Source organism: Mesitornis unicolor, unplaced genomic scaffold (genome assembly GCF_000695765.1).
Source record: "Mesitornis unicolor isolate BGI_N332 unplaced genomic scaffold, ASM69576v1 scaffold19668, whole genome shotgun sequence".
NCBI lineage: Eukaryota > Metazoa > Chordata > Aves > Mesitornithiformes > Mesitornithidae > Mesitornis > Mesitornis unicolor.
Window position 1 is genome coordinate 14,224 of NW_010204073.1, and position 12,888 is coordinate 27,111.

The 12,888-nt window shown below is 40.1% G+C and overlaps 1 protein-coding gene across 1 annotated transcript in view; it reads right to left on the bottom strand.

The window, feature by feature from the left end:
* Nucleotides 1-3,874: 3,874 nt before the first annotated feature.
* Nucleotides 3,875-12,888, bottom strand: part of EFCAB6 (EF-hand calcium binding domain 6) — a gene marked incomplete at its 5' end in the record, with an annotated part of 66,812 nt that continues 57,798 nt past the window's right edge. The window contains 4 exon segments of the mRNA XM_010190950.1: nucleotides 3,875-3,997; nucleotides 6,964-7,078; nucleotides 9,469-9,589; nucleotides 10,018-10,282. Coding sequence (XP_010189252.1) covers nucleotides 3,875-3,997; nucleotides 6,964-7,078; nucleotides 9,469-9,589; nucleotides 10,018-10,282 — 624 coding nt within the window.

Below are 12,888 nucleotides of genomic sequence, written 5' to 3' on the forward strand. Positions count from 1 at the left end.
AGATTTGTTAGTACCTTCAGTCTCCTTCAATTACCTTATTCTGCCCTGGAGTGAAGGGAACAAAACTTACACTGGTGGTAAAACACTGCTGAAGAACCCATTTTCCTTTAGCCTTAGCAAGCCTTTTGTCTCTGTCTCAGAAGAGGCACATAAGCAGTCACAGGGATTGCTGGTTTTGAGGACAGAGTGGCACGGAGGAGCTGGGGCTGAATGGAGGGGCTTGGCACTGCTTTCACAGGGAGCAGGTTGTGCCATGCCACAGGTCCAAAGCTGAGAAAAGCCCTTGAGATCCTTGTTGGCTGCTCTCCAGGCTTTGTTGGAGAGGCTGCTGAAGGCACATGTCTCCCCTGATTATGGGGTGTGCTTGGTCTCCCTTCACACCCCGCGGGTTGCCTGACAGTGTTAAGCTTGATGAGCCCAGTCAGATGCTTGATGGCCACGCAGAGCAAAGCCAAGTGTGAGGGCTGGGCTGCAGCCAGGAGGCTGTGTCCCAGCTCCTCTGCATGAGGGCCAATGTCTCCCTTTCCAATACCCATGGTAGGACCCTTGTGGAGGGAGGTGAGAGACCCTGCTTAAGGGCTTTTCTCTACTGAGCCCAGAGGGAGCACATCTAAAAGGAACACCCAGCCATGGCTCACGAGGTCTTGATAGCCAGTGAGGGCCAAGGAGGAGGCCATGACCTGCTGCTGCTATGTTTCAGTGGCAGCAAATGCTGCCTCGCAGGGAGTGCTGGCAGGGCCCCATGCTGCCAAAATCCCTCTAAGACATTGTCCTCCTGCCCAATGCAGCAGCCCAGTGGGTCAAGGGCAGCATGGCAGCAGCCAGGCTGGTGTCCCATGCCTGTGTTGCTGCTCCAGGGGTGAGAGGGAACATGGCAACCTTGAGCAGGCACGGGATTAATGTCTGCTGCTTGGAAATAAAATTTCTTAACTACACCGATGTTTTTATTTTCATAACCGCCTCAGCTTTGCCGCAGCGTTTACATACAGCAGTGGGAGATCATTACCCTGGGATAATGTTCAATCCCACTGACATTACCTGCCTTGCAGTAGGAACACAGGGGGCCTCTGCCAGCCCCTCCTGGCTCAGTGGCTGACGATCAGTTATGGGGAACAGCTGCAAAAAAATAAAGGCCTTTTCTGTTACAAAGTTTATCCATCTGGCAGTTTGCATTTTAATATGAAAAATTACTTCAGTTATTTTGAAACACTGGCAGTTGAAATTCAGTTTGATTTTTTTTTTTTAATTATTTTTTTTTAGGCTGGATAAGTGGTTGGCAAGGGACATCCTTGCCTTTAAGAACCCACTCAAAAAACCAGCATGATTTGATTTGTTTGTACAGCAAAAAGATTGTTCTTTAATCCTTTCGGAGTTGTTGGATTTGATACTCCTGCCAGTTGGACTAATGAAAAATCCTCTGGTAGGATGTGTCAGGAAACCCAGAAGCATCCATCACCTCACTGCATCACCTCTTCTGAAGACAGTGGGTATCCTGAAAACGTGGAGCAAGGGACACAACTACATCCCTTCGTGAAACACGGTAGCTGTGCTTTGTGCCAGGAAGCAGTGCAGGGATGGAAATCTTATTGTATTGGATATAAAATTGGAACCGATTATTAAGCAGGACATATAGGAGATTTTAGGAAAACAAACAAACCCCACAAAAAAACCCCCAATTGACACTACCCAACAATCACTTAAGTTGTTTTTTTTCTCCTCATTTAGTTCAATACAATGAAATCCACTATTTTTAAAATAATTAATGTATTATTTTTGTTATAATTGTAGATATTCCAAATAGCAATTCTTTAATTAATATGAATTATTAATTCAGAACATAAACTGCATGAATTAATAACAAATTAAATCAGGCATGTTGCACCTGACTGGGGAGTAGGAAAGAAGTTGCCATTAAGGAACAGAGCAGTCTGAGGCTTCACACCAGTTGCAAGGATAGAATTAAACAAAAATAGGCCAATTGGATCTTAAGTGGGGCTAGACTGAACCCCTCTTGCGTTTTAGCTACCTATTGCAGTTTGAGACGCCCTCTGACACTAGAGACAACCCAGTGGGGCTGGCTGGTGTGGGACCTGCCAGGGAGGTCAGGTGGGAATAGATAACTCATGCCTGTGTTCAGGCAACTGGACCGGGACCAGCCCTTTTTAGTCACTTGCTGAGATATGTGAGTGCATTCTTAAAACTGATTCTTTCTGTTAATGAACCTAGGAATTTTTGTATTGATTTAGTATGGGAGAACATCCTGAAATAATGGTAGCTTCAATCTCCTCTGTTAACCAAAGAGCTAAGCAGAAATTTCAGGAACTTACAGAGAGCCATCAGTTTTGGGAAAGTCTAGCAAACATTTTTCAATGTTACTATTTCAAACATATCCAATTCCAATTTTTTTATTTTATAGTGAGTACAAACCAAGGAAATCTTAGAAGCCAAAAGGGAATACAGAACATCCAACCTGAAACCTCCCTGATGCTTTTTACTCAAAGCCTTCAAAATATCTCCTGAAAAGTTCCAAATGCAAAGAAACATTTTCTCAGAAAGAAACATGCATTGAAGTGTTCCGCACTGGAAATCTTTCGGACTCATTACAATGGTTCATGCATTCACTAGAAATAATAAGAAAAAGGATTACTTTTCTCTACCCTTTTCCATTCCAAATACTTCCCTTGAGAGAGAGAGATACATATGTGTGTATGTACATGTGTGTTTGTACACCCATAACGTGCTCTCTTTTTTTGTTTTATTATTTTTGGTAACATATCTTTGTATGTTTCTTGCAAGAAAGATACCACCAAATCAGTTCAGTTGAGATGAGGAAAGGGCTCTTTGTTGTACCAATGAAAACTAATTCATGAACCAGACAGTGAAATATTTATCTACCAATTCTTCAGAGCAGGTAAGGGTTTAATTGTTGATGTAGTCCCTGGAAGCAGGCTCTGATGATCATATTATCCATTAATTTTCATAAGAGTTCAGCAGTCAAACAATTATATTTTAATTACCTCACCAAAATCTAAGTACCTCAGAAGATATTCAAATGGAAATTTTATATAACTGGGAAATCTAACCAGGGGTTTTACTTGCAATTTACTGTTTATTGTATAAATACATACTGTGTGTGAAAATACAAATATACACACACACACACATATATATATATGTATATATGTATGTATATAGTATCATTAAAAAAACCAAACCCTAACACTGAGAATATTTCTGTGCAGTTAAGAAGCCAATGCTTATTGATACAGTAGTGTCTTTCCTAAACTGTGTTGAAATATGTAGAAGAACAGTTTTAACAGAGAGAAGTGTGGTGTCCACACAGTTGGCATCTGCTCAGATTTCGGTGGCTGGTCCATATTAACCTGTCTTTGACAATACACGTATGGAACTGCAAGTAGAGGGAAAGGATGCACTGAGAAATAGGATTATTCTTTTTGAACAATGAAGGCTAATGTGTTAAAAGTAATACTTTTGGAAAATGACAATTGAGGAAATTCAATAGTATGTCTTAAACCTTTTTACTGAAGTTAAGAGTATGTCATTAATAAAAGGCGTAAAATTAAAAAAAGAGTTTCCTTAAACGAATTGCTTTTGGAGACGTCTTAGGAAGAATTATTTTGACAATGTTAATTGTTGTCTTATTCTTTTTTGATAAATGGATTATGCAAAATTAATTCCCTCACTATTTAGATTTAATCCACAACACAGGACCACTGTCAGAATTTTAAAGTATTTTGAGTTTTCTAATGAATAGATACAAAAAAAGCCATACTCAATTAATTTATTAGTTTGAAATTTGAAATTATAAAGCAGTCACTGTCTTTATGTACAGTTTCCTGCATTTGATCAAATCCTACTGTATGAATGCCCGGAGAAAATCATCAAAGGATATTTTTGAAGACAAATTTTTATCATAGTATTCCAGATAGTTGAAAAACTCCTCTTCAGTTAGGTCAATGCCATACACATGAAGAATCTACAAAAGACAGAGACAACTTTAAAATTTATTATATCAATGCTTTGAGTGAGCAAGAAGTAAAACCGATAGTTTATCTTGCTCACATCTCTTTACAAGTTAACCTGATGGTTGAGATCCACTCTGTCTTAGGGTTCTCAGAATATTAGAAAATCAAACCTTCTTTTATTATCTCTTCCTTTTCCCATGTGGCTCCCTGGGATGCCTATCTGAATACCTGCATATACAGGAGTTTTGTCCACTAGCCCAACTAGCACTTGCTTGAGGGAGCACTGGGAAATGGGAAGCACCCATGGGCATAGAAGATAATTTACAAAAGGTACATGTTTAAAAGACCTTCACTCCTATCTGGAGATGAGATGCAGAGGTGAAATATCTTCCTTTCCATCCTCCTTGGGTGATCCGCAACCTTTGCATCCAGAGAAACAGAAGGAGTAATCCAGTCACTCAGACTATGCAAACCCTTATGTATATCATGATGCCCATGACACACTCAGTGCTTTTGATTGCCATGGGCTAAATGCTCAGTCTGTAAGCATGCCCTTCTAAGGCTTCAGTGAGAACCCAACATGAACAGGATGCATCTGGTTCACCTGATGCTAAAAGCCATGTTAGACACCTGTACCTTTCAAATATTTCACCTGGTGCATTTCAGCAGTTTTAAATGTTCTCAATGCCCTGACATGCAAGAATATAATGCACTAATTTCTGAAGATTACTCCTGGTTTTAGATGCACTTTGGAATTTAAACCCTGGAAGTGACCAGCAACACAATGTGTCCTTGTGTGCTATGTCAGTTGTCATTAGCTTTCTGGCAAACTTGGCTTAGTCTGCCTGTTTCTGACTTAACAGCTCAACATCAGAAATTGCTAATGACCCCTTGCAGATAGCACAGCCATAAATAGCAGTGTTGCCAAAGTTAGGAGAGAGCTAATTTCCCCGTTTCAGTAAATTAGGTTACCTAGGAGATAAAGGGATCTGTACCTCCACAAATCACTTGATATCTTGTCGAACAGCAGATTAACACCTTTGTAGTAGGATTTTGGAGTCAGGGATTGCTTCTTGATCTAGGTCCATAGAGAGTTAGTTTTTTGGCTGTGGATTTGTTGGAGTTTTGGTTGGTTTTTTTCACTTAGCTTATATCATGTTGGGAAGCTTGATTTGAAAGTTGTGTGCATTGATTTTAACTATAAATGGTAATCATTGCATTTCCTAGAGGAACATAACAAGTTAAAATCTAATACAAAGGGGCCTGATCTTCACTCCTACTTCCTTGAGCCTGGTTTGCTGAGGCAGTGTCCAAGCAGTCAGAAAGCTGTGGCGTTAGACAGGGAGCTTCAGACACAAAGTTCATTGATGCATCTTGCTCCTCAGCCCTCACAGAGGAGCAGGCAGGGACTGAGGATTCAGCTATGTGGCAGTGCCAGAACATATCACATTCCCACCAGGCCTAAATAAGTAAAGATTTAAAAGAGTGTTTCTGTGACTGGTATAATTGAACAGGTTTATATTGACCAGGCAACAAGCCGGCTTCCTGCAGCTCCAGGGGAAGGGGAGAAGCACATCTTGCTGTTGCTTATTGCAGCCAAGCATTTGCTTCCTGTGATTGAGCATCCCATCTATTAGTTGATCAGTTTTTTTGAAGTAGTAGTGCTACTAGTGATAGGAGTGTCCTAGTGCATGCAGTATTAAATGGCTTCACGGCCCCCACTCCACTTATTTCTTTTTTCTTGCAATTGAATAGTAAATATTCAAAACTGCTCCAAAACAGATAGTGATTGACATTGTTTTAACTAGGAATAGTAAAGATTTTGAAATCAGTAAAACTAAGCAAAAATCAAACTCCCCATGGATCTAGATGAAGAATCCCTCCTATCTATAATACAAGAGTGTATTTGCTGTTTGCAGAGATACAAGACACCTAAATATTCGCAAAGGATATTAATCCCTTGTCTAGTACAAAATTATGCTGCACACAGAAGAACAAAGAGAGAAACCAAAGTCAGAGCCTCTCTAATGGGGATTACTTCAGCCTGTTCCACATTAAGAAGGGACCACGCTAGTTGCAGGGTCGCAGTATCCTGCATCTGTAGCAGTGCCTGTAGGGAGGCCTACCAGAAGGTAATCTTCTATTCTCTACCCACGTGTTTGTCAAAGGGATAGGGATTAAGGTTTTTATCTGTTTTTTCCATTCAGGACCTCACCAGGACCTCAGACCTCCAGCAAGTGTAATCACATGTGGAGAAAAATTACCATGAGCAGTGGTCAGAGCTGAAGTCACAGAGAGAATCATAGAGTTGTTAGGTTGGAAAAGACCTTTAAGATCACTGAGTCCCACCATTAACCTAGCACTGCCACGTTCACCACAAAACCATGTCCCTAAGCATCATATCTACCCATCTTTTAAATACCTTCAGAGATGGTGACTCTACCACTTTCCTGGATAGACTGTTCCAATGCCTGATAACCCTTTTGGTGAGGAACTTTTTCCTAATGTTCAACTTAAACACTTCCTGGAGCAACTTGGGACCATTTCCTCATGTGTTGTCCCTTTTTGCCTGGGAGAAGAAACTGATCCCCACTTTGCTGCAACCTCCTTTCATGTAGCTGTAGAGAGCGATAAGGTCTCCTCTGGGGCTCCTTTTCTTCAGGCTAAAAAACCCAAGTTCCCTCAGCCACTCCTCATAGGACTTGTACTCTAGTCCCTTTGTCAGCTTTGTTACCCTTCTCTGGACATGCTCCAGTGCCTCAATGTCTGTCTTGTAGTGAAGGACTCAAAACTGAACACAGTATTCAAGGTGCAGCCTTACCAGTGCAAAGTACAGGGTGGCAATAACTTCCCTAGTCCTGCTGGCCGCTGTTTCTGAGAGGAGCCAGGATGAGTTTATATGCTCTAGTTCAGTACCATTTTTCAGAAGATATTTGATCAAGAAGCTTAGATTAGGCAACTGCAATTTTCTGACTACTTGTCTGAAATCTGCAATACTTAACAGTCCAGTATGACTTTCATCATAGGATTTAAAAGTTCGCCTCATTGATTTCCAGCAGCTCAGGATCTGGGGCTGAATTCTCAGCATTGCGCTGAAGAACAACATGGTTGGTGGTCCAGGATTCAGCTACCAAGGTTGGATGTGAAAGACTTGCATTTACTAACATCATCATGGACATAACTAGGCAGAACCATAACGCAGAATGAAAGGTGCTGGACTGTAATACTGCCTTAATCTGCGACTGGCTGCTGAATACTTGTTTACAAATTATTGCAAGATACTGTTTACACAAGATTATTTTAACCTATAACATTTTGATATTCTTGGGAAGTGCAGATGGTATATTTACTTAATCACTGTCAAAGCCCTAACTTCTTATTATTTGAAACTGATTCTGAAGTCAGTGTTACTTCTGCTCTGATCTCAGTGTTTTCACACGTGTTATACTTGTCCTTGTTTCAACTCCGTCTTTCAGTCATTTTTAATTCTCTGCAGTGTTCATTTTTCAGAGTGAAATTTTTATTTAAAAGTGACAATGCGTAAGCCAACTGTGGGAGCAGTACAGTATTTAAGAAAAAACAAAACCCTACTGTACACTTTTCCCAGGACACAAAATACCTCATAACCAGCTTTTGAACCTTTCTGCGGTTCTACAGCTGGACCATAGAGTTAATTTGCCTTGGGATGTGCTGTGGGCTATTGTTTTAGCTTGGCTAAACTTGTTACACTGCTGTACTTTGAACACGTGTGAACTGCAGAACTATTCACTAAGGCAAAATGAACTCCACTTGTACAAAGCTTTAAGTGATGAGTAAGAGACTAGGAAAAATCAGCAAGCTCCAATGTGCCTGCAGGCTCTGGACATGCTCTACTACCTTTTAAAAAAAATTAAAATTGAAAAAACCCTTCATCTCAACTTCCCCCTACACTTTCCTTGTATTTATTATTATAGTTCGGTGCCAGTTGCACGTGTCACTGAAGTCTACCAGCATCTCCTTGTGAAGGAAATGCACAGTTTACTTTGTACACCTGCTATACATGGACACAGAGACTGTGTTGCACCTACATGTGTTGTAAGAAGCCTGAGGAGCAGCTGCACCATCTTTCTATGCTCTTGGGTACTCTTCTGACAGACCATGTACCTGAACAATGAGTGGATTCCTGAATAATGCAGTTTCCAACCCAAAGTACCCTTGTGGGCTGGAGGGAGGGGAAGAGCCCTTTACAATGACTTCAACTTGGTTAATTTTCATAGCTCAAGCCTGGGTGCTTCCATGAAGCCCTAGGCCATTGATTCAGGCTTTTGAGAAAAAGAGGGAATTGTGACTGCTACCAAAAATAAAAAGATAGTTTATTTATTTTTAAAATTCCTTTTGATGTGTATCTGTACACTTACTAGGTGGAATGGACTGAGCAATCTATGAGGAAATTTCTCTCTGAATATTACATTATAAAAAAGTGCTCAGAACATGGACTGAGACCTTAATTATTTTTTCTGAACAGAAATTATTTGAGACAACTACATAGGGACTTTAAAATTACTGCTTTATTCACTCTGGAATACAGGAATAGAATTTTACAACATCAAATTTGTGTATAAAAGAAACCTTATGTAAAATAATGAAGTTTTTTGATGCAAAACTTAATAGTTTTACCTCACTCTCCCTACTGTTAGTGAATACTTGATAATTCCTAATGATACTCCCTTCATACCTTGGTAGCAATCTGTTCCTTTCACATCTGAAAACAGTTTGGTAATGTAATTTCTCTATAAAATGTTGCTACTAACCATATCTAAACTAATTAGGCACAGTCAGAAACAGCCTAAAAATGTAGCAGGCTTGCTGAATGAGCAGATTTGGAATTTGGCACTGTTCCTACTACATAACTTGATTGGGATGCTGTTACTGATGCCTTCCTTTCTGGGCCATGAGAGCCAGATTTGTGTGTCTCCTCTGATCTTTTCTGCCCTAGAGCAGCGCTGTGGGCAGAGGGGAGCAACTTCTGTCTGTGTGTGGAACAGAGGCACAGCTTGGTGACAAGATCTCTACTCAGGGCCATCCTGAGACACATCCCACTTTTTATTTCTAGCTTGATTTTTATTTAGTTCAACAAAAGCTCTTAAGCCATCAGTTCCTTTGTTTTGTATTTGGAATAAGTATCCAAATTTTAACGAATTTGGCCAATTTATCACATCACCTGGATACACACAGCATGATCCTAAGGAGCTAAATCCTCCAACTGGTGAAGGAGACACCAGATGAATACTATGCAATTAGTATAATGGGATTAAATAAGAGAAAGGAAAGTCCCTGCATAAAGTGACTATAGAAATGGATCATGACATATCCTGTCAGTAGAGCAGAAACTTTAAAAAAAAAAAATGCAATTTTGATTTTTATAATCTTTGTACCTGCTGGCTTTTGTGGCTTTGGTATTATCACTCTTTGTAGCAGTGAGCTTTTCTGTGGTTTTAACAACAGGATACAGCTCTGAAGAAAGTCATAGTATGCAAATCTTCCATTTTTCTTTAAATCATATTTTGTTGTTATCTAGTTAATTTCCTCTTTGCTTAAACACAAATTGAACTTCTCTGCTATATCTGAAATGCAAAGAAAGGGTATTGATTTTGTCATTCTTTAAGATAGCTAATCATCATCTCTAGAAGAGAACACAATGGAAGAGCAGCATAGTCCAGCTCTTCTAAGAGTGAAATCCAGGGTCCTTTCAAATCAGCAGGCATTCAGCCATCAAGACCAGTGCAAACAGAGGCACACGCAAGGAAAAGACTGGTGAATCTATTCACTCAAATATCCCCAGGCACAGAAAAGGGTGGTGTGATTGGGATGGTGATGAGAAACTTGAACATATGCCATAAGTATCCACAAGCAAAGCCATGTACTCCTTTTCCAAGGAGCAGCTAATTCTGAACAGGGATGTGAATGTATTGCACCCAAGGCTACTGCAAGCCATTCTGTTCTGCAATAGCTGAGTGGTACCTGGAGCAATCGTGCAGTGGACGCCACTTACTAGAGGCCAGATGTTCCTGTGCCTGGGACACCAGAAAGAAAACAGAATGCATCTGAGAATAAATAAAGCACTTTTCAGATGGTGACAAAACTAGGAAGCCTGACACTGGGATTTCTTCCAACTTGCTGACATCCTTCTCTTTGCACACTTTCAGTATGTCTCTCCAGAAATGCTGGATTTTCTTTCTTATCTTATTTTCAATTGTTTCATAGTTAAGAGTAGGTGTAGAACAAGTTGTTGTCTGAGGACGACTGGATGCTGGCATCTAAAAGCAAGAGATAATGGTAATTCTTTTCTACTGATTTTTTTTTGTGTGTGTAGACAAACCACCAGATGACAAATCCAGTTTCTGGTCTGCCAGACTTAAGGTTAATGTACCATTTGAGCCACTTCTAACTCTGAGTTGAATTGTGTCTGCAAAACTGTAGATAAAAATGTGAGAGCACTCAGTGCCAAAAAGGCACTATTAATTTAATGGGCCTTAACCATTTTTTCTTTCTTTGGCTTAATTTGTAAATAATTTGTAGTTTCTCCAAACTGTTTCTTATTAAATGAAAGATATAATGTTAAAAAAAAATGATGTTGTGCCATTTTAGAACAAACAAACACACCAGTGGAAAGTCACCGAATTATGAAATAACATTGCTTTGATTTGTTACTGGGAGAACTCCTGGTCACATGCAGGGCCACAGAAGAAATAATGTAAGAGGATATCGATGCTCGGTGTCTTTTTGATTGCTGCCTCAGCAGTATCACGGGTGAGCTGGAAGAAAAGCCTCAGCCTACCACTGTACAATACGTGCATAAGTGGTGTTTATGCTTCTAGATCCAACGTATAATCTCATATTTAGTAAGATTTCTGAGTGCGCTCTCGAGGGTCTCACTAGTGCAGACTTGCTGAGGCCTCACACACATTTCTATGTAATGAATGCTGCAGGAACATTCATCCTGATTGGTGTTCAGGCTAGTTGGGGTCTTTCCAACAGCCATAAGTTTGGGGAGACTTAAGTTCCCTTCCTATTGTCTTATACTGCCCAATCTAGCATCCGCAGACAGTAACAAGGAGTTTTCCTTTGCTTTCTCTGGTAACTGGATCAAAGCATAAAGGATGCATGTAGCTAATTGTCTGGGATTTTTAAGAAAGAACCTATAGTTAATGGAATAATTGAGCTAGCAATGGGCCAATGTTTAGATTTACCAGCGCTGACAAGTTGTTTGCATCTTTAATTTGCTCAATCTGTTATTTCTCTTTCAGTAGCTAAACATCTCCATGTACAAGTAGTCAGAAAACCCAAGCATGTTCCAGGCACTGAATAATTCTAAATATTTTATTTTCCTGTTGTAGGTTTGGTTGTAGCCAAAGAAAGTGGAATAGCTAGCTGCAGCTCCACAAGGGGGATATTTAATTTTTCTGGCTGCAACTATTTCCCTACCTTTCCGTGAATTCTGGCAGTAGGGTAAGAGGCCAGCATGGCAGTGGAGAGGGGTAGAGTGCATTATTGACGTGAAATATAGGTATGGATTCAAAAATAAAGCAACGCTACCACATTTCTAATCCACTTTTCTTACCTTTCTTAGGTCACTGGTCTTCATGGCAAGCCTATCAGTTAGACTATCAGCCATTAACAGCTGTAATTTGGCATCCACCAGAGAAGACCATCAGAATGTTTTCGGAAAGGCTAACAAACAACTATTAGGAAATTCCAACTGCCAATCCTGCCTGGCTTTGTCAGATGACCACAGATAAGCTGTCTACAGTTTTTATGCTGCTTTTGCAGCTATTAGGCCTTTGTAATTTGGGCTGTTTACTTTGTTCTCAGAATTCTGATCATAATTAACCATAGAAATTTTATTTGCCATACAACTCTGATAGATATGTGTAACATAACAGCAGGGAGTGCTATTGGTATAAATCGACATGTATCCTTTGACTTCAGTGGAGTTACTATCTAGCCCAATTTTTGTCATTGTAACACAGTTTTGCAAATTACCTCCTTTGCTTATTGGCAGATGGCTGTGCCTGATTTCATGGGCACTCAATAGGAATACCTTCACAGAGTTCCACAGGTATTATTTTTCAGCCTACACACAGAAATGAAAATCCAGAAAACTCATTAAACAACCACACTTACATTCCTTTGCCCTGCTAGAGAAGATTGTTTCTTGGGACATTCAGGCTGAGAAGACACGTGTGGGTCCTGCATGGCATGGGTAGCTGGCCTGGTGGAAGCTGCAGAACGAGTTGCTTTGGGAGTGCTAGATGGCATCATTGCAAGCTCTGAGTTAAACTTTTTCAAAAAAGCCCTGATACTTCAACCATCCACCAGTGCAGACATCCACTGCGTTCCAAAGATTTTCAAACTAATGAAGAAGAAAAGATGACTTTTGTAAATGCTAGTTTTACAACAACAGAATCCCCTTATGTACTAAGGATATTACAAAACATATAAAAAAAGAAAGGGGGAGGATGACTTGGAATAGAAGGAATCCTAGGGCCCATCTTATTAAAAAAATCAGAACGTCTTTGCAGAAGCCTGCAACAAGGCTGGGAAAACAATGAAAAAAGGGTTTCTGCAGGACATTTTTTAATTGAATTGGGCCCTTAGTGTGCTGTTTAAGCTACTAAACCCTGTGATTAGACACAGTGATTGAGCTGCAGTATAGAAGAATAACGCTTTAACATGAGATGTAAATCAAATACATGATGCACCTGTATCCTGGCTAAGTACCATTGAGGTGAATTTCTCATGTTATCAGGTGCACCTAAGTTATACCACCATCTCAGGAGCCCATTAAGGTTCCTCAGTTATTGTATTTGCATCAACAAATTATTTCACTCCCAGGGCAAAAATGAACCAGCATGAAAGAGTG